This window comes from Anticarsia gemmatalis, chromosome 19 (genome assembly GCF_050436995.1).
Source record: "Anticarsia gemmatalis isolate Benzon Research Colony breed Stoneville strain chromosome 19, ilAntGemm2 primary, whole genome shotgun sequence".
NCBI lineage: Eukaryota > Metazoa > Arthropoda > Insecta > Lepidoptera > Erebidae > Anticarsia > Anticarsia gemmatalis.
The window spans coordinates 3,256,825-3,281,667 of NC_134763.1; the positions used below are offsets into that span (position 1 = coordinate 3,256,825).

At 36.3% G+C, this 24,843-nt stretch overlaps 4 protein-coding genes across 5 annotated transcripts; 2 read left to right on the plus strand and 2 right to left on the minus strand.

Moving 5' to 3' along the window:
• Nucleotides 1–1,444: 1,444 nt before the first annotated feature.
• H (transcriptional corepressor hairless) lies at nt 1,445–8,205 on the minus strand. The gene is made up of 3 exons (XM_076126567.1): nt 7,548–8,205; nt 3,815–5,254; nt 1,445–3,702 (listed from the first exon to the last, which is right to left on the minus strand). The coding sequence occupies exons 1-3, from the start codon at nt 7,720–7,722 to the stop codon at nt 3,674–3,676; spliced, it is 1,644 nt and encodes a 547-aa protein (XP_075982682.1). The 5' UTR covers nt 7,723–8,205; the 3' UTR covers nt 1,445–3,673.
• Nucleotides 8,206–8,645: 440 nt separating this feature from the next.
• On the plus strand, nt 8,646–11,076 carry LOC142981023 (eukaryotic initiation factor 4A-III). The gene is made up of 5 exons (XM_076126674.1): nt 8,646–8,995; nt 9,094–9,429; nt 9,813–10,035; nt 10,321–10,575; nt 10,665–11,076. The coding sequence occupies exons 1-5, from the start codon at nt 8,845–8,847 to the stop codon at nt 10,915–10,917; spliced, it is 1,218 nt and encodes a 405-aa protein (XP_075982789.1). The 5' UTR covers nt 8,646–8,844; the 3' UTR covers nt 10,918–11,076.
• A 515-nt stretch (nt 11,077–11,591) lies between these two features.
• Nucleotides 11,592–13,679, minus strand: LOC142980886 (ubiquitin-conjugating enzyme E2 J1-like). The gene has a single exon (XM_076126459.1). The coding sequence runs from the start codon at nt 13,386–13,388 to the stop codon at nt 12,636–12,638; it is 753 nt and encodes a 250-aa protein (XP_075982574.1). The 5' UTR covers nt 13,389–13,679; the 3' UTR covers nt 11,592–12,635.
• A 447-nt stretch (nt 13,680–14,126) lies between these two features.
• On the plus strand, nt 14,127–24,777 carry LOC142980885 (DDB1- and CUL4-associated factor 10 homolog). 2 transcript variants are annotated; one of them, XM_076126457.1, is made up of 11 exons: nt 14,127–14,555; nt 15,934–16,047; nt 18,098–18,467; nt 18,763–18,918; nt 19,271–19,330; nt 20,117–20,262; nt 20,879–20,990; nt 21,509–21,591; nt 22,095–22,205; nt 22,721–22,877; nt 23,191–24,777. In XM_076126457.1, the coding sequence occupies exons 1-11, from the start codon at nt 14,329–14,331 to the stop codon at nt 23,461–23,463; spliced, it is 1,809 nt and encodes a 602-aa protein (XP_075982572.1). In that variant the 5' UTR covers nt 14,127–14,328; the 3' UTR covers nt 23,464–24,777. The 2 variants fall into 2 exon arrangements, with proteins under 2 accessions (XP_075982572.1, XP_075982573.1); XM_076126458.1 differs by lacking the exons at nt 20,879–20,990; nt 21,509–21,591.
• The last annotated feature ends 66 nt before the right edge of the window (nt 24,778–24,843 follow it).

The window sequence follows — 24,843 nt, forward strand, 5'->3', positions numbered from 1 at the left end:
CTGTATAAAAAATATCGACTAGCCAAAAGTATACATAAAGTGAGTAGATAAGACATGATCAACATCTTTGAATTTCCTTTTTTTCCGGTAAAATTATCAAATCTCTTTTAGTTAAGGATAAGCTCCAGCTAGGATTTAATACTAATAGAATATCGTTTACCTTTAGTCCGGATAGACATGGCCTAAACTGTCCATGTAGAATGTGTTAACACTCATATTCCCAAACAATACAATGAGCCCGTGAACGCCAGACCTTCATTACATATTTATAAACTTTGTTGCATGCATACTCCCACCACAGGTATGAACATAGCCTAATGTAGCTTGAACCATCGTGGCTGATGGCTATCCTATCCTATGATGTTCGTCTGGCCACAGGTCAGAAATGTTATAGCTCTGCTATTGATTTGTTAACTACGCGTCTGATAACGAATTTGACTATTCAGAGTCACAGATATGTATGTTGATTCACATTAGAGCAGAGTCGAAGTGTGAATCTGCAATGTGACTGCTTTTGTTGATAGTGTAACCGACTATTGTTTATGAGGTTTTGGGTTCAGTTCCCGGATCGGACATCGTTTCCTAATTTTTATTAGACCATTATTTTCTCAATAGTAGACCGGAGCTCAGTAACGTACCCGGTAAAGCAATAGACTAATTGCCTATTACATGGGACAACCATTGGTAAAATGAACACTATTATGTACATAAGCAAATAAGCATAATAATAATGTATTCCGAAACTTAAACCAGCAGATTCGCTAGAGAATCAACTGACAACTGATATCCATAGATCTAAAATGGGTGCGAAAAAGCATGATGTCGAATATCTGCACACTCATGGAACTTCGCATATAGCCTGTAAATAATTAGATGTTTCATTGCTTTCCGGCTCTGCGCTATTAAAAATTACTCCCTACCATATGCCCACGATTCACAAGGACCGCAGGCACTGAAGCAAGTTACCGCCATAGTCGTCTGATAATTATTAAAAGAGATATTATTAATAATGTACTAAAAAAATTCTAATAAAAGTTACTGTAAAACTGTTTGTACGGAAGGGGTTGAATTACTCGACTTTCTTTTCACTTTCGTACCTTAGCAAAATTATTGTAGAGTCGTCTGTTGTCGATTACCGAATATATGTGTTATGTTTTTACTTCTGTTTGTAGTTAGGTCTAAGGGAGCAGAAGTAAGAATTTCCAATAATTTTAAAGGTAAACTCCTTTTAGTGAAAATTATAAACATAGTATAAGAAAAACACACATTTTTTAAAAAGTTATATTTATTCGAGTAATAACTACATCTTAATATAAATGGATAATAACTATTTCTCGGTATGATAAATATGATTTTAGGGGGATTTAAGACACCAGCATATTAGCGTGTCACTTATTTTGAAAGCACTATCACATACTTCAAGTTTGTATTACATCGTCGCGTAGAAAAATATTTTAGCATTTTTAAAACAGCGGTAAAGCAATGTTGCAGCTGGGAGAGAAGTCTGCATTTTTTATTCAACCATATAAAAAAACTTAAATAAAAAGTAGTTTGTATCGACAACACAAACGAGAAGCAACACCATTTGTGTTTGGGTTATGTATTTGCTTGCTATATAATTATTCATATAACAGTTAAGCATGAATAAATCCAGCAGCAGTTTTCACTAGCACCACAAAAAGTGAAAGTCCTCGGTAGCGTTGTCGCGTTGTCAAATGGCACTCAAATGTACTTGATTGTTCTTACTTTCTTAGTACCTAAAGGTGGTAAGCAATCGATGCCATGTTACCACCAATATTAGTATTCAAAACACATTTCTACAAAAATAGTATCAATACAGAATGCAAATACATATTACGCATAAAGCCTTCATGTTCTGGTAAAATACGTTCTCTATATTAAAATATATTTTATATAAAAGTTCCATTACACATTGTAAGAATAATAAAACTAATAAAAATTATATTGCAGGGGCATGCCAAATTGGCGGTAATTAACTCAAGTAAAAAAATATATAAAATTCTGGTAAAATATAATGTGTGTCTCGAATTGAAACACAATATTACATAGAATCTTTTCAAGTATATGCAACTCATGAAAAATAATGTCTAAATGTTTAAAATATGTGACAGATGAATTGCAAATACTCGACATTCCTTTTCATATAACACACGATTTTAAAATATAAAAAATACAGCTTCCTCCCTATTACTCGTCAACATTGAAATATAGTTGTTCCCTAAAGTTACTCAAGAGTTAAATTGAGCAGGATGTATTATAGCTACATTTACACTAAGTCAACTTAGTTGGAGGACAACATGATCGATACAGTAGGCCTTCGATTATATAACTATTTTATACAGTTCCATTAATGATAATATTACATCAGAAGTCAGTCCCTTACCGTCATTTAACTGTTCTTATAATACATAACCCCATATTTCAACTAAAATTGCTGTAAATCTAGCTCTACGTTTTAATCTCAAAGCCTGCGGGAGGCGGCGCCTCCGCGATACATCCGCGACACACCCGCCACAAGACAGACTCCCGTCATCAGCATAAACATCATAAAATACTCGTTATAAAAATACTGTACAATTACAATAATTATTTGAAGGTAATAAACTCCTTACTGATAAGTCGTAAACGATTAATGCTCTGATATAATCTACGCCCTTCGCTTCCATCAATAATACACCATTCACAAATTATATACAATGTCTCTTATTTTTTTACATGTTACATAAACACACATCCAAATTTGTTCCCAAAACTGTAGTCTTTACCTCATTTTATTTTCTAAATTAAATAATGAGATCGAACATAAACATTATGGAATTTTGCAAATGAACAAGGAACAGAATTAACATTTAGAAATATTATATTGTATAAAATTTTATATGAATATAGCAGTACCTACGTGTTATGTAATGTTGTAAATTTGGACGAAGCCAGGACTTCTCGTAATACTTTTCGTTCATAAATATGATCATAATATCTTTATTTCTTTCAAGGCACTGAATTCAACAATTGATAACTGTATTTTGTTTATTTAGATCATCATAGAATCTTACCCTAAATAATAGCCAATATTAAAATATTTAACTCGCAGTACAAATATTTCGTATGAAAATACACACATGACTCTGCATACATACATCTATACTAAAATATAATATTTCAGTGTAATATACAATAGCTTGTAAATAGATCCCCGATCCTAGTGATCAGTCGGAAAACCACAATCTATACAAAAATATTTTTGCGAGCTTGCAAAACATATTTGCTATAGTTACAATATAAAATAATCGCAACAGCGCGATCACGAACGCTGGGTTAGGTGGGATCTTGTTTTTGGACTTCAACTACACGCGCCAATCGTTTTATTGTGACAATGGAATGTTCTTAGGACAATTTACTGACGACACCACAAGTTTACTGTTCGAACTTGTCATACATACATCTTATAAATCACGGATATATTGCTGTTTCGCTTAAATGCTATATTTATCAAAAATCTTAGATCGCATTTACATGATACATAGCGCATGTGTACACTTGTACAGCCGTGTTTTCTAGCACGACCTAGCGAAATTGACCGAATTTATTTAAACAATGTTTGTTTGTGTGTTCAGTCTCACGTGTCAGACTTGCGCCAGCGCCTTCGTCCCGCTCAGTGCTTCGACAAGTTCAGCGGCAAATCTGCAAACAAATACAGGAATCATCAATAAACAAAATAAGCGTTACCTCGGAAGTGGTATCAAATTCCGTGCCGACATCGACAAATAAAACGAACGTCACACTAGAAACTAACCTGAAGTGGGTTCATCCTTAGGTATGTGGTCGTTAGCGAGCGGAATCGCGAGCGGCGCCCAGGGCCCGGGCGGCACGCCGGGCGACATGGGGTAGTGCATCCACAGCGGCTGCGGCGGCGCGCGGTACAGCGGCGCCATGTAGGGGTAGGGGTACACGTAGGGCACGTCGCGCGCCCACTCGTCGCGGCCCGGCGAGCCGCGGTACTGCGCCCAGCGCACGCCGTACGGGGACGTGGGCGGCGGGTAGGGCGCGCGGTACCGCGCCAGCTCCGGCGGCGGCGTGGGCGAGTCGCGCGCCAGCGGGCCCTGCCCCGGCGAGCTCATCAGCGTCGAGTACCGGTAGCGGTAGTTGTCGGGGCTGGGGCTCAGGTCGGGCGAGTTCACACTCGACGGCGACTCGGTCTTCAGCGAAGCCGGGTGCGAGTGCGGCGATCGCTTCGCCTCCGGGGACCTCCTGGTCGGACTCTCGTCCGGCATGCTCAGCAGCGAGTGTATGCTGTAGCTGCTGACGTTCTTCGAGACGGTCGGTTCCTTTCGCGGCGCGGTGCCGTTGTGCGAGCGCACCGGCGTCTCGACGACGGGTTTGTGCGCGGTGTGACTCGGTCCCGGAGACGGAGGGTACGACGCGGTGCTGAGTGCGGGGACCGTCTTCGCACGCCTTTTCATCCCTTGGTCTTCGAGACTGACTCGTTCCAGTTCTCTGAGAATACGCTTCCTCGGCGAGACCATCATATGCTCCTGCCTGCAATTGGCCAACTTCGCGTTGATCGGCACAGGCAGCGAAGAGATTCTCTCGCGGAGCTTGTTAATAGTTTTTATCAAGTCTTTGCGTCTTATTGCCGACCTCGTCTTTTTATACACTCTTAATTTACGATACTGATACGGTTTCTTTAGTTTCATATGATAGTATTTTTCTCGGTCGTATTCCGTCCATCGATCGTCGTCCGAGTTTGTCTTCGTTTTCGGCGCTACACCGTCGACGGTATCTTCACTTCGACTACTCCTGTTTTCTGGTGAGCCGACATCACCGTTTTTCTTATCGCAGACCCCATTAGTGAGAGTTCTCCTGGAACTAGTGCCGTTAACTAAACCGTCAAGGTGGCTGGTATCGTACGGCCTCCTTCTCTTGAGACGGCTAGCCGCCTCGATGGCGGCGATGTGCAGCGTGCTGGGTCTGCAGTAGTACATGGCTAACTCTTTGGAAATGTTTCTGCGCGGAGCAGTTTGCTTCCAGCAGTGGTCGCGCTGCCAGGGCGAGGACTGCACGGAGCTGTTGTCGTCAGAGACGGACAGCGAGGCGGAGGGCGGGTGCACCACCGCGGGCGGCGTGGCCGGAGCGGCGGCGGGCGGCCAGAATGTCTTGCGCTGCACCGACACCCAGCCGGCACGCTCGCCATTTCCGCCGCACCCGCGCACCAACTCCAGAATAAACTTTCCATCTGTAAATGTGACAATACACTCACTTTATTATTCACTGTCTCTACTAAGGAATAGCAAAGCATTTTTTATAGTACTATGTATACGATTCAAACTTTATTTATATTTGTTTGAGGATCTACTATTAAGTGACTAGCTTGTAGTGGTTGTGGTTCATAATTGTGTTGAGCATAATAGGCAGATATATTTAAATAGTCATTGCATATAAAGTTAAAGGGTAAAGTTGAGCTAAGGATTGAAATTGTTATGTTTTATATTGCTGCATGAGCAGGGAAATCCATTGATACATAAGAAATATTGATAACAAAAACATGTTGCATAAATATAAAAACTACTAATCTATTGAGTAGATATTAATAACACTATCTTCAAAAATAATGGCTCATAAAAATTAAGAAAGAACTATGTGAATCAAACTATTAAGTCACATGATCATGATCAAGTATTTCATATACACATTTTATAATCCCTGAATTATGACATCATTGAAGAACCACCTAACATTCTATTTTAGGAGCACAATCACATGCAACAATACGAAAACACTTATATTATGATAATTGCTCAAATAATCCCTGGTTCATATTGTACTTTGATAAAAACAATTATTCTGTGGAATATCCATTAATATTGTGACATAGATAAATACATAATTATGTGCTAAGATAATGATAAATATACAAGAAGTATTTAAAACATTTAAGCATATTTTGCTCTCTGATCTCTAGTCCTATAGAAGAAGACATGATTTTATATAATATGCATGTTTGTATGTAAGAAGGATATTACTGACTAATAATATTTTAATCAAGTGATTAGTTAATGTATAGCTAATGTGTTCTGAGAACTAACTTCTTAGGTATAAGATTAGGAATGAGAGAACTCACTTCAAAAACAAAATCACACAAATCACATGCCTATTCCTATATACAGTGGGCGTGTATTTATACAGGGTTTATCTATTGAAAACATATAAACTACCTATCAAGAAACCTACATAGATGTTATTTCCCTTAATCAGGATTAAAGCAGATCAAGATCAATTCTGTATCACACCTGTTATACACCTAGGTCGGCCTGATACAGTATCAGTAACATAAACATTCAGATAGAAATGAGTATTTCAAAGTCACAAGTATGTCATACAGGTTTATTAATTTCAATGAAATATTACTTCATAATAACAGCTGACTTTCACATCCTTCAAACACAAAAATCAGATAACCAGATAAGTATTTGGCAATGATTCATAAACATTATTCAATAAATCAGACTTTACATGGTGATATTTCATTAACAAGGGATTAGCATGTACAATGTTCAATGTAAGATCACTATACATATGAGGCAATTGCGTCTAAGTCATTTGTAACCTTATCAAAATATTGACAAATATTGTAAACACTGAGGAAACAAGTGTACTCTAAAAATAAATACTCCTGTTTAGTGTTTACTTATGTTCACATGACATTCTAATCTGACCAAAACAATATACATAGTCAAAGCTAATATTTGTTCAATGATAGACCATGATATGTCTCTAACACACTCACCTTACTGTGACAAGTGAAATTGTTATTAGATCAACAATAACATTGATTTATATCCATGTCATATTATAAACAGTTCTAATATGTACCAGGAAAACTCATGTATCAAGCTTAGGTATAAATTATTGTTTACCACCAGTTATGTATTAAAGTAATAAACAAATATCCAGAAGCTTCATATCAATAAGACACTACATTTGCAAGTGTACATTAGTAAATAGTTGACTTGGGCTTTGATCTTGATGCTTGTGTACATATTTACATAAAATGTTACACACTATGAACAGACCATTTTAGTCACAACCTGTAGCTGTCAAATAAGAATTTATAACATGTACTATTAATGTGTAAACCTAACTCCATCACTCAAAGCATTGTTTATATTTTATTACTGATCCTATATGAAACCTATCTATTCATATGATGTTACAAATCTAAATTTTTCTAACAAAATTACACACTGACTGTTCAAAATAAGTCAAGTGCCCCAAGACATTATCAAATAGTTGTTTGTTTCCGCTAGGGTGCCCATACCTCCTTACGAAACTCACAACAATAGCACAGAAGCTGTGCTTAGACAATTGGCAACGGCTGAGTCAAATGTGCTTATGTAGGTTTATCAGAGCATGAATGACTTTCTAGTTTTTCTTAACACACTAACTGGCCCAATGGGTGCCACATATAATGAAGCCACATATTGCCATTTTATCCTAATCCTTGATATCAAAAGGCAACAGACACCTACCTTTGAAGAATTTGAGCCTCCCACCAGTAGCAGTGAGAGCAGAACTGTTCACAGGAGCATCTTCACTTGCACCCTTACTACTGCTGTTACCATTCACGCCATGTCTTCTGTCTACTTCCTCTGTCATTTTGGTACATGTTGTCAGAGTTGTGTTTGTTCCTTCCTGTATATGCATTTCATTTCTGACCGCTCATACATCACACGAGCGACACTTTAGTCCGAACCTTCTCGCCATGTCGTACCGAGACTGGGGAACGACGACGCATGAAACACTCGCGAATTAGGATCGACATACAATATATCCGTCAGAGTCCTCATCCTAATGCCACCTGCGGATTGTGAGCTCCACCGAATCTTTCGTATAAACACATTACCGACACGGTGACTTCTGAATTGAAAGATATTACGGTCGATCCTGGATCCAATTGCACTTTGAGTTTGTCACTGCCTAAATACTTGCAAACCAAAATCGCGACGCCGGATTCCCGATTATAATCGGGCCCACGACACAACTCAATAAAAAGCTGTTCGTTTTTCAGTACATAGTTCATTCACACCCAGCATCCATTTTGATTCGTTCAAAATCAAATATGATCGTTCTTTTGACCACAAATAAACTTGAAATCCGAATGGTCCGACGAATGCGTTGTTAAACGCGTTTAGTTTTTCCTGTAGTTAGTAACATCACTTCCTTCAAATTAGTAACCGGTGCGCTTTGCATGTTTGTGCTTGAAAATTGTAACGACCTTGATCTATTCAGTAATTAAGTATGAAATATCTGATAAGTTCAATAGTTAAAAAAGGGGTTTGACTTAGATGCGCCTGATTTTAAGTTCACATAGTACTACTAATGGCATAAATTGTTCCTAAAATTATTACTCTCACCAAATATAAAGTACATCTTCACTTATTCGGTAATTTCAAGATCTGATGACCCAATGTATAAAATAATAAAGTAGGTAAACAAAACTGTACGGGCCTCAATGGAACTCTCTACCGACGTTTAATTAGTATTATTTTAAAAGTCTGTGGCACGTAAATGTTATCTGTGAAAATTACGCATCGGCGGCCATATTGGTCGCGTATTTTGTTCCCATTTTTTCTTTCTCTCTCTTTCTGACATAGTACTTTGAAAAGAGATAGACATTAGAAATTGACCACACATTTTGTTTGCTATGATCCCAACCTCGCTTATTTCCTGAGGATTTTGAAGTGAATAATTTGTGTAACGTGTTCTAATTTAATTTTTTATTTCATAAGTAAATTCAATTGACGAAGCTTTCAAAAAAGAGTCAAGATGAGTGCATCAGAAGTTTCATATAATCGCAAAATAATATCGGAAGATTTGTCGAACGTTGAGTTCGATACAAGCGAAGATGTTGAAGTTATCCCAACTTTTGATTCTATGGGATTACGGGATGAGTTACTGCGAGGAATATACACATATGGTACGTTCAATTACCTATTTAATATACTTAAAAGTACTCCCTTACAATTTACTTTTTGTTACACGACTATGCATCACCTAACTTTCACATTTTTTCAGGCTTCGAGAAGCCGTCCGCGATTCAACAGAGAAGTATATTGCCTATTGTAAAGGGCAGAGACGTTATAGCACAAGCTCAATCGGGTACCGGCAAAACAGCTACCTTTTCCATTTCTATACTGCAATCTTTGGATACAACACTACGCGAAACTCAAGTACTGGTTCTATCACCTACACGCGAGTTGGCTACACAGATCCAGAAAGTCATCCTTGCTTTGGGTGACTTTATGAATGTACAGTGCCATGCTTGTATTGGTGGTACAAACCTTGGAGAAGATATTAGGAAGTTGGATTACGGTCAGCATGTCGTCTCTGGCACACCTGGCAGAGTGTTTGGTATGTTGTTTATATGGTGTAAGAAATATTATAGATATTACTTTATACAAATGGCATTAAAAAGATTGTATGTTAGAAGTTACGCAAATTTCTTGCACAATAATTATACATTTTATACCCGAGGTAGGTAGTATTCAACTAAATACAACAACATTGTTCAAACTAGATTAGGTTTCTATATAAATCTTATAAGGATTCACAAGTACATACATAATTTATGAATATTAAATCTAATAAACTTTTATTCAATCTTTATCTAAGCAAAGCTTCAAACAACATACCTATTTATCAATTTAAAAAGCATTAGATACTCAAAATAGACAATTTCTTATTAAATGTACCTATCATATGTTATGTAATTAATTGTTTTTTTTCAATTACAGACATGATTAGACGACGTGTGCTGCGTACAAGGTCCATTAAGATGCTGGTTCTTGATGAAGCTGATGAAATGTTGAACAAAGGTTTCAAGGAACAGATCTACGATGTCTACCGTTACCTGCCCCCGGCAACACAAGTTGTGCTTATCTCAGCCACATTGCCCCATGAGATCCTTGAAATGACTTCCAAATTCATGACTGATCCCATCAGAATTTTAGTTAAACGGTAATTTTCTAAACAAAAATGTACTGATTTTACCTGACTCCCTCTTAACCAATCCATCATCTCCAATTATCTATATTATCAATTCAGGCCAATGATGAATTATCCAAGAAAGCACTTTATACTTTTTATTAACATCAATCAAAATAAGCAATTAATAATTCTTATAGACAGAATACATTAGTATGATTAAAAGAAAAGTAGAATAATCAACTTAGATATGAATTTATAACCATGAAGAGATTATTAACTATACTAAATTTAAACATATAATTTCCTAATCCACAGTGACGAGTTGACACTGGAAGGTATCAAGCAGTTCTTCGTAGCAGTAGAACGTGAGGAGTGGAAGTTTGACACACTCTGTGATCTTTATGACACACTGACCATTACCCAAGCTGTTATCTTCTGCAACACTAAGAGAAAGGTTGATTGGCTTACACAGAAGATGCAAGAAGCTAATTTCACTGTCAGCTCCATGCATGGTGACATGCCCCAGAAGGAAAGAGATAACATTATGAAGGAGTTCAGATCAGGCCAAAGGTACACAATATTTGTCTGCATTATATCTCAATTAATATTATTTCTTTTACAATTTAGTTTTATTTACACAATGTCTTGTTTCATTGCAGCCGAGTTCTCATCACCACTGATGTATGGGCGCGTGGTATTGATGTACAGCAAGTATCCCTAGTCATCAACTACGATTTGCCAAACAACCGTGAGTTATACATCCACAGAATTGGCAGATCAGGTCGGTTCGGACGCAAAGGTGTCGCCATTAACTTCGTCAAGTCAGATGACATCAGGATTCTGCGAGATATTGAGCAATACTACTCCACGCAAATTGACGAAATGCCTATGAATGTTGCAGATTTAATATAACTTAATAAATACATAATTATCATCTTTTTTACCCAGTAATAAACAACTGGTGGGACGCACTTTGGTGGCAGGAATTGACAGCACCAACTTTCTTACTTTGTAAGCTATTTTCTAGATGTATCTCGGTATAATGTCTTAATAAATAAATAATTAACTCAACTATTTTGTTTCCTTTGCTCCTCAATTACAAAGTATACTCATACTATCTACTATAAACCTTTCATTTTAAAAAAAACTATAATCACAGCAATAATCTTGTGATAATGAGGACTCTGCAAGTGTGCAGTTAAAAAAGGAAATAATAATATATCCTATTTCTATATAATATACTGGATTCTATAGTATTGAGAATATTGTAGCACTTTGCCTGATCCAGAAGTCAAACCAATAACCTTGTGATCAGCAGTTGCATACAGTACCACTCACAGAGGTATGGTATGTGTTATGTAACAATGGTGTTTCCTACGCTGTTCAGCAGTCTTGCTAATAAAGTAATGATCCTGACTTTTTAAAGTTTCCATGCCTCGGTCTGAAGACACAGACGAGTCGGCCCTGCGCCTGAGTAATCAAGAGTACTTATGCACATACTCGATCGGCGGAAAACAGCCGCGAACAGGAAGAGGCAGTGAGGACATTAGTTTATGGTAAGATCAACAAATAAATAACAGCAGTCATAATCATTATGTAGTGAATTTACAAACTTTATTTTAGTAAAACAATGCAACTTAATATTCAGTAAGCAACATTACAACTAATTTACACACAATATAATGTACACAAATCTTATAACTACATGAATTTGTTATAACAAAAGTTAAAAATATATTAGTTCCAAAAGTTTGTTGTATTATGATTTATGAACAGCTAAGCTCTTGGAATGTTACTAACACAGATTGCATGATCTATAGTCAAAATAATTTATTATTCTATTGAAAAAAAGATAGTGCAGAATAAATAATTCGACATTTTATTATTTATCTATCATATTGAATACCTACTTAACATGGTTCTTAAGAATATTTTAGTTATATTGTAGTAAGTAGTATTAAAAACAATAGTAAAATGCTGGGAATCTGTAAAAACATCAATATTACATAAAACTTACTCTATTTGTTATTTAAATGTATGATTATTACTAGAAATACAGTGGTAATGATGAATGATGGCAAATGTAGTTAAGTAGGCCAATTATATTAAAATAGAGATCACAAATCAAGATCACTTTCATTTTCTTTGGCAAGAAATAACTATAAATTGTTAATAAATTTGAAACAAATTATGTTATTTCATCCATATTTTAACATAAGACCACATTTGGTCACAATATACAAAGTCACCATGTAACTTTTGAATCACATCATAAATTTTGCAATATTAAATATCCTGATTTGTTTCTTAAAATAAATAACTTAGGCAATAAAACTAGAAGGTTGTTTATGAGCAATCACATAGATAAGTGAGTGATGTAATTTTGATTCCTCTCAGAGGCATTAGGACGCCTTATAAGTATATCCTTATTCTTAAGGCACAATTTTCAAACTAAGTAAAACAGAGAGGATAAAAAAACAAGTATGAGAAGTCATTTCTATTTCTGATCGAGTCAACACCACAATTCAAAATTGATTTTAGAAAACAAAGATGCATTGCATCATTTATCATCACTTGAAAATACTTCAAAATTATTCTTAGGCCCTAGTGTCAAGGATCAATAATACAAATTACAGTTCTGTCTCTGAACTGTGGTAATGTGCATTCCAACGCCTGTATATAAATATGCCTATAGCCCCTACCAGCAGAGCAACCAAAATCTCTGTCAGTTGATCTAGGAAACTGTTTGTAGGCTCTGATGACTCCAGCACCTGAGGCTCTACTTCATGTACAGGTTCTTCTGGAGGCTTAGCATTCTGCTCATCTTCTCCTTTAAATGCTATCTGATCTAGTACTGATTTCTCCTCTTCAGTGATTGGTTTAGCTGCTGTTGAAGATAGGAGTGTTGATATTTCACCACACTGAGAACACACCCAACTAGCTGATTTCTTTGCGAGTACTTTGCGTTCTGCAGGAGTATAATCGAGAGAACCGATTGTTCCCTCGGCTGGCGTCGGCATAAATGCTATTAGCGCCAATAGAGCCGTCCTTATCGACCATGATGGTTGCCAAGTCTCTGGATGATGACCAGAAATGGACAAACAAATCTTTTTATTCACTTCAAATCTACCATTTGGCGTCAGAAGTATTATATGAGGCGGGTGCATGGGATATTCTTTCGGTAACAATATCCTACCGTGATAGATACCACCTTCAAAATCGGTGCCTTTCGGTCCTTGAACCGTAAAGTGCCACTCGAAAAGATTATCTTCCAACGGTCTTGCACAATATTCTTCTGTAGCCTCCGCTAATTCCATGGCCTCCCTCATAAGGCGTTTTACACCAGGACATTTTGTATTGTATTTCTCACTCATTTCAGCCATATTATCGTTACACAAAACGGGCAGTAATTAACTAAGTGATAATTGTTGTGACGCAACGGCAACCAAGCAGTGGTACACGTATGTTATTGATGTAATCACAAGAAAATTTGATAACAAAATCCTTTTGTATATGAGCGAGCGATTGTCAAAAACGTCAGGTGATTGTCAAACCAGCTGTTGTTTGTGGTTATTTGTGTCGCGCCGTGCTCGAACCCCATAGGTCCTCGACTTACTTCTTTGAATCTATGTCTATTATACTTTTGAAGCTTATTTAATGTTCAAAATTAAAATAATATTACCCTTTGGTTGTACAACCTTTGCACCAATAACAATCCCTATGACAGATACTTACCATCGCCACTTTAGTGGTTTGTAGCTCTTGAGCATTAAGATGGAGATTCAATATACCTAATTAATGTTTTGTTATGTACCTACATATATTATTTGGTTTTTGAGGTATTAACTTGTTAACGTCAACACGCCACTAATAAATAAAAAGGCGACGAACTGCGAACTGGTGTATAATTTCGAAACATTTAACAGTAAAATAATAAATGTAATTTAAAACACCACCAGTTTGTATTCTCATTCATAGGGATTGGTCGGTGCTGCCGTGTCGCGAACCTCTCCGGCTTAAATAGGTATTTAATAATAATATATCAACCTACGGACTATAGGTACGAAGCTTTATAATCGAGATTAGATAATACTCCATACGCTTCTGTTACAACACTTGCAACTTGCAACATTAGTAAGTTGTCAAATGTGTCAAAATCAGATAGAAAAGTGTGTGATAGGTTTCTACATAATAAAAAATCAATTACTTTCTTGTTAAAACCATGTAGTGTTTCATACGCGCCTGCAGTATCATAATTGATATGTCGAGTACTTAATTGTTTTTATTTTGTGCATTGGTTGTGTCATAAATAAATAATCCAAGATGGGTAATATTAACAAAGACAATTCGCTTTTTATGGCGAAATACTCTGCATTTAACCCATACAGACTGCGTGAGCGAGAAATGGGCTTTCAGAGCCCTATAGGATCGAGTGATGCTATGGCTAAGAGTTTGTATTGTGGCATGAAGCCCATAGCGTCATGGGATTTCGAAAGAGACAAGTCGCCTCCAACTGGAGGTGTTTTCAACCTTGAATTTTCCCCGGAAGGGTAAGTATACATTATTATAACATAGCAAGTTAGCCTTGACTTTGGCTTTGCGTCAATACCATTCTATCAGACCAACTCTGAATGCAGGAAATTAGGTATAGATACTGCTAATTATGATATGCTGCCAAACATGTCGACTCCGCCAGACGTCATTACGCTTTATCAAACAGGTAGTTTGAAAAACAAAATGTGTACTGATATTATTAATAATCTATTCCATTAGGTTGTTATAATGCTGTAATAGAGTAGGAAAAGTTAGATTTATCACAATGTTTTGTTTTTGTGAGTATAAAGCTTTTGTTTATAAATCATATAGGTACCTATCTAGTATTTGTATTTCAAGTCCACAGTATCTATCTATAACTTAAAGATAAGATATCATATATAATTAAGCAACAGCAAACTGATAATGGATATTTTGTTGTTGATATACCTAATTAATACAAAAAAAATTGTACATAGAACTTATCACTAGAGTTCTGATTGCCTATTAGAAATATTGTCATTTCAAATTACAGTTAGTTGATATAAAATTCATGGGATCAGTTATAGGCTGGAATTATAATTTGTTGCTGGAATGATAAGCACTGATGTAGCAAATGTGCTGCAGTATTGTCAAAACAATAATGTTGTCACTTTTCCGTTTGTTCCGCTTTCATCATGTTTATTGTCATTACCCCAAACTTATATTTGTTTTATGTAGATGTTGTGAATATTTTGCAATGTCTGAGACTTAAACCCACATAATCCTTAAACCATCCACAAAAAGTGACTATAACATTTCAAAGACTCCACTTTGCAGTAGCACATAGTCCATTTTTAAATTGGTCTGTGGCATTATTTACTATTGGCAGTGTGATGAACCTTATGTAGGGTCATTGACCTCAATGAATGGATTCTCCCATTGCTTAAACAAAAAAAAATTTACAAAACATTGCAGTTTTCTACGCATGATTTGTCATTATTAGATTTATTACTATTAATTCATTACTTTATTATAAGCCTTTGTAAATTCAATGATACAACCAGATGACAGATCCAGGGATATGGACATTGTAACATAAATTTCAATTGGGGTCAATTTAATCTTTTCTTAACATCAACCTGAGCCCGAGAGAAATGGATACTGGAATTGATTCTAGTATAATGTTAGAGAATGTATGGAAACCAATGGTCTGTCAATGATTTTAAAATTTCAAGTTTTCAGGATGATTATTACACATTATTTTTATCCCTGCTAAAAATAACATAAACTCCTGGACTAATAAAAGGTTGGGAGCCCCTGATGTAAACAATAGTCAAGCCAGTGAAATTCCTAAAATCCTGATAAAGAGTTGTACGGTTGGATCAATCTTTATATTGTGGTCTCTTTCCACAGGTCCCTGCTAGTAGCTGCATGCGAAAAGAAATCAATACAAATATTCGACCCTCTAACACAAGAGAAGATCCACTCAGTGACGGGAGCCCATTCTGACTGCGTCAACTGTGTTAAGTGAGTATTATTGAGTATGTTTTTTTTGCATATTAAGGATGGTAAATAAATTTAACCCATTGATGTCCCACTGCTGGGCAAGGGTCTCCTCCCGTAATGAGGGAAGGATTAGGCCTTGAGTCCACCACGCTGGCCAAGTGCGGGTTGGGGACTTTGCATGCCCTCAATAAATGTTATTAAACAATATTAAACAAATTTTAGGCATGCAAGGTTTCCTCACGATGTTTTCCTTCACCGTTGGAACAAGTGATAATTATTTGTAATACACACATAACTTCGAAAAGTCATTGGTGTGTTGCCTCGGGTTCGAACCTGCGACCACTTGCGTGGGAGGTGTCAACTTATACCACTCGGCTATCACTGCTCTTATGGATATCAAGGATGGTAATGGTCATAAAAAGAAATAAGATATAGTTATATATAGAATCTCACAACTGTTATACCCAAAGGAGTAAGCAGAGGTTTTTTAAATACATTTATATTTTGCTATTAACATTACAACATTTTAAGTTTATGAAATGGTAAGATAATGATATTTTTTTATATAACCAATAGAACTGGAGACTAATATTGTTAAGTCTTTTAGTTTTCAGAACACAATTTCATACAAGATAAGTCACAGTCCAAATAATATAATGTTTATATGTTCTTATCAATATGTTAGGTATTTTTTATCAGTTGTTTTCATAGTGTGGTTTCAAAATATTATTTAAGTTTATAGATACAAAGGATATATTATTAAAATATCCTTGGATTCTAAGATCACTGTCTGATTATATCAAAATATGTGTATGTCCTAATTATTTCTGAACTACATACATACTAATACATAATGTTAATGTTTTAACACCTAATTAGTACTAATAAGTACTTAAATAAATTAAGTAATTGAAAGTTCTTTCCGGTCTAAATTCAACAATATTTTTATTATCATATTTTTATGCAAAGTTGTTGAGATATCAAAATTTATTCATAACTGTGTTGAAAATAAAAAAGTTTATAAGAAGCTAAACAATAGTGTGTTATTGTTATTAATTATGTATTCATTCTGATTACTCGTATATAATTTTATTATTTCCTTAAATAAACTATCGTAAAATGGCAAGGCTAAAATTACGATAGTTTAGTTCATTACAGAATTGCTAAAAAATATGTTTTTGCGGATGTTAAGCATTGTATATAAATATTGCAAAGAGTAGTTTTAATGAAAAATCATCGAACATTGCCACCCTCTACTGCAAGAGTATTTTAAGTTATCGGGTTTTATAGAAAAAGGTTTAAAAAAATATCACTTGTTCACTCAGACGCTATAGAAAACGACTTGTTATCAACTATCGTCATCATGGTTGTTGTTCTCATTATCTTAACTACTTATTTGACGACGAAAAATTATCAAGAAGTAATTCTAGTTAAAAATATGTCAACAGCACAGCCTACACGAGTTCTACAGTGGGAATTACTATAAATAATCTACATTTAAGTGGATTAAATAGAAGCCGTCCTTGACACACTCGCAGTCGGCATTTATTATCAACACGCCTTTATTGCATTTGCTGTTTTAAGGAAAAGTATCATTAGCATTGTAAATGACATACGACGGTACATCTCGTACCGATTGAGTCTGTTTTATCTGGCTTTTTAAAGTCCATTAGAATGCAGACTATCTATGTGATTACGAAACATCGCTTGAATAAATGTTCAAGCATGTAAGATCGCATTTTGATGTCCTTGAAATTAAGGATCACGTCGGTACGTACTGCGTATATTATTATGCTGGACTATGTCATGTCATAAATATGTGTTATGAGCGCAAGAAGGTATTTGCAAAATGACATTTGTGTTGCCAAAGGGCCAGATGACAGGGCTAGGAACTACTGTAACTGTTTTATTTGAAGCAACTCAGAGACTTCCATAGTAGACCCTTATACTTCTATGACCTCCTTATTTGAATTTCAATCATAATTGCAATTGTGTACTCTATCTATCCACACTCCATTCATACATAATTATTATCTATTCATACTCTATCCACACTCTTTTGTTTTCCTAGATTCCTAGACGGACGTATGTTCGCAACGTGTTCAGACGACACAACCATCGCACTGTGGGACGTTCGAAACCTCAAAAAGAAAATCCGCTTACTCCTAGGTCACTCGAAATGGGTGAAGAACATAGAATTCTCAGTAAAAGACAAACTTCTCGTCACATCGGGTCTAGACGGGAGCATATACACATGGGATATTAATTCTTATACAGAGTGTAATCTGTTGTACCAAAGAGTGTTTCACACGTCAAGTTTGATGCGTTGCCGGCTTTCTCCCGACGCTAGACAAATGGTTATGTGCACTACGGGCGGTTTGATCGTTATTATACATGATCTCAATCTGTCAACCTTGTCACAGGATTTACATGGTTTTAAGGTTTGTGGACCCATTTTAACATTATAGATAACTTCGTCCATCATGCTTTAACTGTAGCATTTTACATATTTATCCTATATCATATTTTGATTTCTGCAAGTACCTACCTACTAAGTACAGGGCTATACCCAAGTTATAATGAAGGCCTATCGAGAGCAAGTTTGTGCAGCACCTTCCGGCAAATAGCGACGTTAAAAAATACCCTTGTAGCCAGATTTATAGTGATATTGATAACACAACGACGTTAAACGCAAAATCATTTTTCTTATCTAAAAGTCATCTATATAATTTACAGCCAAACCTGTATCGTTTGATGCAAATGAGCCAGCAGCTGATCCCTATCGCGGCGATGTACGACCACTTGTTCGACTCGTCGCGTAAGGAGAACCGCGTCGAGTTCGTCTCTGACTTCCCCGAGGGTAATGATGCGGAGGTCGTCAGCGCGCTGCAGGTATTAAGCCTCACCGTTCACTACTTTATAAACTTCTGACAAAGGTACTTTATATGTTGTTTGTGGTTAATATACGTAGACAATTGACACAAACTGTCTCACGGCCTGAATGAAGGACTATGGCGTACAAAAAAAAACCTGCATCACGAATAATATCAACAAAATGCTATCTGTACCTTCTTTTAATATCTTTATTACTATGAAGGACAAAAAATACGTCGTATGTCCCTAGTCTACTGGCCCAATGCCGAAACAGACGCAGTACGACTAAAATATTATGATAAAGAAATGCCTTATAATGTGAAATTATAATTCAAAGATTGGTCGTTTCATCATAATTTTTTTATCATAGATTCACCCACAAGGATGGAGCGCTTTGAGTAGAAATATCAGCCACGATGATAAATCAGAGGTAAGACATTAAGAATTTAACAAAACAGACATTTAAATACCTATTATACTAATATAGACATTTGTTCGACAAATAACCGAGATGAAGAAGGACGTCATTAAGTAGAAAAAATAATGCGAAGGTCACGATTGCATTCAAATTTGCACAGCATGCTATCTACCATACGTACGTCATAGGAAAAACATAAGTGCATCTAAATATCAATCATTACGTCATTAATGACATTGCTAAACACATTAATAAATGTCAAAGGAACGTTTAACAAAACTTTCACAAAGTGTTTGACATTTAGACGATAGGAGTTCGATACTATCGTATCGAACGGATATAGAACAGTTAGATTAAAACTGTCATCTACATTGGTTTTTGAAAGTCTTTGACTATATTCGCTTAGGTTGGCTTTCTGCCTATGCTGGAGTTACTAGGGGTCAGTTTTACAGTTTTGAAATAAGTGTCAGATAACTTTGTTATGATAAAATGACAGAAAATGTATGAAAACAACTGTCAACTTTTATAAGATAGGTAGCTTATAAGATGAAATTGTAATTATAATTAATTTTATTACAACTTAACAAATTACAACTGACAAAATGACATTTTGACAGTGGTTTTCCATGTAACTATTAAATGATAGTAACCCAGAAATGATGAATCAATACCTAGGAATAAAAAATATATCTGTCAGATAAGTTATTCGACTTTTATTCATAAGATAACTGGCTCTTATGTTCGTAATGAAGAATCCAGTACAATATTTACTTGACGTGAATGTGTGCGTGTGTGTAGTGGACGTGCATCCACGACATCCAGTCGCACGTGGACGCGTCGGAGAAGAGCACGCGCGACCCCGAGCCCGTGCCGCGCCGCGCCGCCCCGCGCCGCACGCGCCTGCGCGTGTACCGCATGCCGCGCGTCAACCACTCGCCCACCGGGTCTGTACTCACTACTCACTATACAATATACATACAATACGCGCAATCTCTCTCGGCCAACTTGAAGTTAGCAGCAGTAGCTGCCAAGATGACATTTTTTGGAACTAAATGGTGATGTTACAGGCGTTGCCTGCTCATATGTTCTATTATGCCTAACTTCAAGCCGGTCAAGATAGAATGCGCGTACTGTAAATCGTTTTTTCATTATTAATGTGTGTGATGATACATTATAGTGGTGTGGGTTAATTGTATAAAATAGAGTAAGCTAAGTAACTCTTTAGAAGTCTAATTTGGTTTCTTGAATTAACTTTTTGTTACTCAAATGTTTGAACTAATGCTGTTTTTAATAGTTATTGAATACATATATTATCAATTGAGATGCAATTCACTGATTTAAGAGATACTTAGCTTGAACTCTGTTGGTTGCTTACTATTAAAGTAACAGTCAGCAATTAAGTCATTTCATCATCAAAGTAGCGCGATGCAGGATACAAAGTTAAGGAAACAGATTTAAACCCAACCGATACTATTTACGAAAGAACAATACGCGCTCAAATTAATTGTAAATAAATAGTTTGTAAATGATAAATAGTTAGATGGTAAAATTTGTCGACAGATCGCCTCCCCCCTCCATTCGCATCCGTCGGTTCCCCGGGGAGGCGGGGCCCACCGCGATGCACGACGCCATCGCCGTGCCGATGCCCGGCAGCCGCTCGCGACTCCTCGGGGTAAGCACAGCACCCCAAACACCCCATTAACGAATGGTGAAAAAAATCCGTTAAAATCATGATAAGCCTTCGTATGAACAAGCCTTAAAACCCTGTTACTTTGTTTAAGTAATACTGGAGGAATAAAAAAGAATAATTTTATTAATATTTACCTCTTGTATTCTATTGTCAGAGAAAACCTTGTTAGGCAAAGAGGCAATTAATTGTGTTTTTATATAGCATTTTTCTTGCTTAATCTCCCAGTTGAAAAAATAGCTTTTTAGCTACAATTTTCCTTTTCCTTTCAATATTTTTTTTTTCTTATTATCTCAATGACAAGGTACCAGTCCATTAATCTTAATATTTAAACTTTGTATTTCTATTCAAGCATAGATTAACTGAAAATTCAAGTAAAGGACGTTAATTTTAAAAAAAATATTTTAATGTACCTTTTACTTACACGTGTAGTAAATACTGTTAGTGTAAGCTGGTAATAAATAAAGTTTACTTAACTAATATAACACTGGGCTGTTCTCCAGGGTCTGTCTGGTATTCAGAACGATGTGTGGGAGGCCGCGATCACGATCAAACAGCACAGACTACTGCAGGACATGTATAACAGGTGAGAACTAACAGACAGACAGGCAGATAAACACATTTCTATTATATAAAACTTTAACCCGAGTCCAATGTTAACACTGCAAAAATTCAGATATTAAACTTGGAATTAATACCAATTAAAAGTTTTACATTAAGATGACGTGAAAGTACATAGTGGTACCTAAAATTTGAATCCTGCATCGCGCTATTGATAACTTTTATGAGCTTGTAGTAGCAATTTAAAATCATCGGTCTCTTCCTATCAATGTAATTTGTCGCCGAATATCGATTGGGAGGACATAACAGTCTACGATATAAGCAATTAATAACTGCGTCACCAAATTATCATAACAAGATAATAGTAATATATCTTCATTGCTCATGTCTTCCTCTCACAGGAAAATAATATTCATGCATCTTCAAAATATATTTCACTGTATAATAATATTATTTTTTTATGAGGTCTAATTAATAATACCAATGTTTTACATAAAACTAATGTTAATGTAAAATATATGGGTACAGGGGTCAGGTGCGGCGTAACTTCAACATGCAGCGGATAACGGGCGTGAACACGGGCATCTCTCCGCCCACCGCGCCAAGACCGAGACCGGCACGGAACGATGAGGACACGAGGTAATTGATATGAATAACTTCATCTCATATATATACATACATACATATTATATACACAAAATTTACGCCTTTCCGCTTTAGCTTTAGGCAGAGACCAAAGAACGTCACTTATTACGATTCTTACAAACTTCCCTTGCTTCATTCACATCTTGTGATACATACATAATAAAGAATTTAAAATAGGTAGTAATTTGATTAGTTTTCACTTTAATCTCTTTCTATTGTAATTATACAGACTATTAAATGCGTTAACCAATAGTTCTCATATTTTTAATATGTCTTGGACAAGTTGTAATGGTTAATCATTTTAATGACCGATATTCACGTGACAAAGTGATGTACAGCCTATCATAAGAAATTGGTACTCAAAAAAAACCTAGAACTGAACAGAAAAAAAAATGTACTGGACTGCCTTGTAATGTGAGTGACAAGTGAGCGTGTTGAAGCCTTTGAACACGCTCACTTGTAAAATTTTGGTAAGCACAGCATAACGTATTATTACTTTTTATTCTCAGCACTTCACCATCGACGTCGGGACAGACACCATCGCAGGACGGAGCCGGCCCCAGCGACGAGGACTCTGCCTCCACCGCCAAACATAACATACGACAGAACAAGAACAGACTACTCTATTACATTGAAGAAACTAACGAGGGCAAGGGTTTCATCAAGGTATATTTAGTGCTTAATTATTATTATAAACTACATATTAAAAACTACAAGATTCCCAAGGAGAGTAGCCGTCAAGCAGGCGGCCGGTTGAGAAAATATCAGCCAATGTCTTTACAGCATGTTTTTGACAAAGAAAACATAATACAGTATGTTGAAACTGAAAGAAGGAGGCCTTCTTGATTGACTGATTCTACCTAAAATTTCATTTGATGTGACCACTTTTATTTTTTTACTCAGAAATATTTGTGGATGATGCTTCTTTTATGCTTTTTAGTTGTTATTATTTACGTTTGTATTTTTTATTTATTTACAGGAGCTATGCTACTCAGCAGACGGCCGCATCGTATGTTCACCATTCGGTCGAGGCATGCGTCTCCTAGCGTTGAACAACGACTGTAGCGAGCTCTCGAGCTGTGTGCAAGAGGCTGGCAACGCGAGGCCCATGGTTGAGGTCGGTCAGAGCCTCGGCATCCACCAGGATCTCGTCGTCAGCTCCAAGTTCAGTCCACGCTACCACATGCTCGTCACCGGCTGTCTCGAAGGCAAAATAGTGTGGTACCAACCCTTCAGTGGCGAATCCCTGTAAACATGAACTCTCAATGAAACGTTACCATTTAATGCGTACTTTTCTTTACTCCAGCTTGACAAGTGAATGTGTGGAAATAAACAATTATCCTAATTATTGGTGTCGAAATGTAGTTTTATCTGCGTCTCGTCTGTCGCACTGTGTCGTAGTACGGAAAAGATGACATAAACATCGCAACCAACTGACAGGTCATGGTTATCAAAGGAAATTGTTGGCATTACGCCGTGCGGCTTTCAATGTAAATAAATCTGTGCTACAATGATGGGTTATAGTTCTGGCAGCTTTGTTTGAAATGCTCCTTTGTGTTCTGCTGTATGTCATTATTAGCTTTTTGTTGCAAGAACAGGAATTGAAAATATTACTTGTATTTTCATGCATCTTTAGTATACCTGTTCTATAGAATAATCCCTGCAGTTTTGCCATAAAATAGTTTTACTTAAGCCAAAGTTCACGATGTATCTTGTCAGAAACATCTTTCAAAGTTTTATCTATGAATGTCTATGATAATTAAATAAACATATTCTCTTATTTGCTGACAAATAGATTAGCATTCGATGTGGCATATTCAGCATGTATAACCAACAATGCATTTTACATAAATATAAGATCATTTTGTCATAGCTCTAGGGAATAGTGTTATCAAATCTATTGCGTCTTAAGTAAGGAATTAAACATAAGGCTGAATATAATGTATGTTTATATTGTTTCTTACGCTTGCTACACGCGTAATCGGCGCGGCACGTTCGGTGCGGAAATATTTATTTAACAACATAACCGACTTGAAGCAATTACTGCACTTATTTGGCATCGTCACAATTCTGGATTGGAAAACTAGATTTTTCCCGAACGTTCCTCTACACATAATCGGTTTTGCCGCCCGGCAAGGCCGATTAATACCAAACTGAATATGTGTGTAGCAAACCTTAAACACTATGTCGCCAGCGTACAGAGCTTGAGAGTCATGTCTATATTTGTCAAAGCATATGTCCGACATTGCAAAATTTTTATAAATAAAGGCAATTAAGTTACTATGGCAACGGGTAAACGACACCGAGTATTCAAGCTTTGGTAATAACAAACCGTTTTTCAAATGACAAAGGGCGATTGGCGACAAAGTGCATACACCCTTATGGTGAAGATTTCAATAAGAATGTAATATTAACTTGATCGTTTGTAACAATAAATCAAAGATAAAGTGTATAGAGCAACACGGCTGAGACTCGCCTCACCGTGTTTTAAGAAATCAGATTGACGTAGGAGTTAAAGCCTGTAGAGGCAACACAGGTACTTAAATAAATTTAATTTATCATTCAACTAATCTTTTATTTGGAAACTACTTTACTTTCTAGAAAAACATCACGAAATCGAGCTGCTAACTTG

Excerpts from the sequence above, each read along its gene's own strand:
- LOC142981023 (XM_076126674.1), top strand. The coding sequence starts at position 8,845 with ATGAGTGCATCAGAAGTTTCATATAATCGCAAAATAATATCGGAAGAT. Across the intron at positions 8,996-9,093 it reads GCGAGGAATATACACATATG|GCTTCGAGAAGCCGTCCGCG; the intron begins GTACGTTCAATT and ends ACATTTTTTCAG. Across the intron at positions 9,430-9,812 it reads CACACCTGGCAGAGTGTTTG|ACATGATTAGACGACGTGTG; the intron begins GTATGTTGTTTA and ends TTTCAATTACAG.
- H (XM_076126567.1), bottom strand. The coding sequence starts at position 7,722 with ATGCATATACAGGAAGGAACAAACACAACTCTGACAACATGTACCAAA. Across the intron at positions 5,255-7,547 it reads GAGGCTCAAATTCTTCAAAG|ATGGAAAGTTTATTCTGGAG; the intron begins GTAGGTGTCTGT and ends TCACATTTACAG. Across the intron at positions 3,703-3,814 it reads TAAGGATGAACCCACTTCAG|ATTTGCCGCTGAACTTGTCG; the intron begins GTTAGTTTCTAG and ends ATTTGTTTGCAG.
- LOC142980886 (XM_076126459.1), bottom strand. The coding sequence starts at position 13,388 with ATGGCTGAAATGAGTGAGAAATACAATACAAAATGTCCTGGTGTAAAA.
- LOC142980885 (XM_076126457.1), top strand. The coding sequence starts at position 14,329 with ATGGGTAATATTAACAAAGACAATTCGCTTTTTATGGCGAAATACTCT. Across the intron at positions 19,331-20,116 it reads GCCACGATGATAAATCAGAG|TGGACGTGCATCCACGACAT; the intron begins GTAAGACATTAA and ends GCGTGTGTGTAG. Across the intron at positions 20,991-21,508 it reads GCCGCTCGCGACTCCTCGGG|GGTCTGTCTGGTATTCAGAA; the intron begins GTAAGCACAGCA and ends GCTGTTCTCCAG.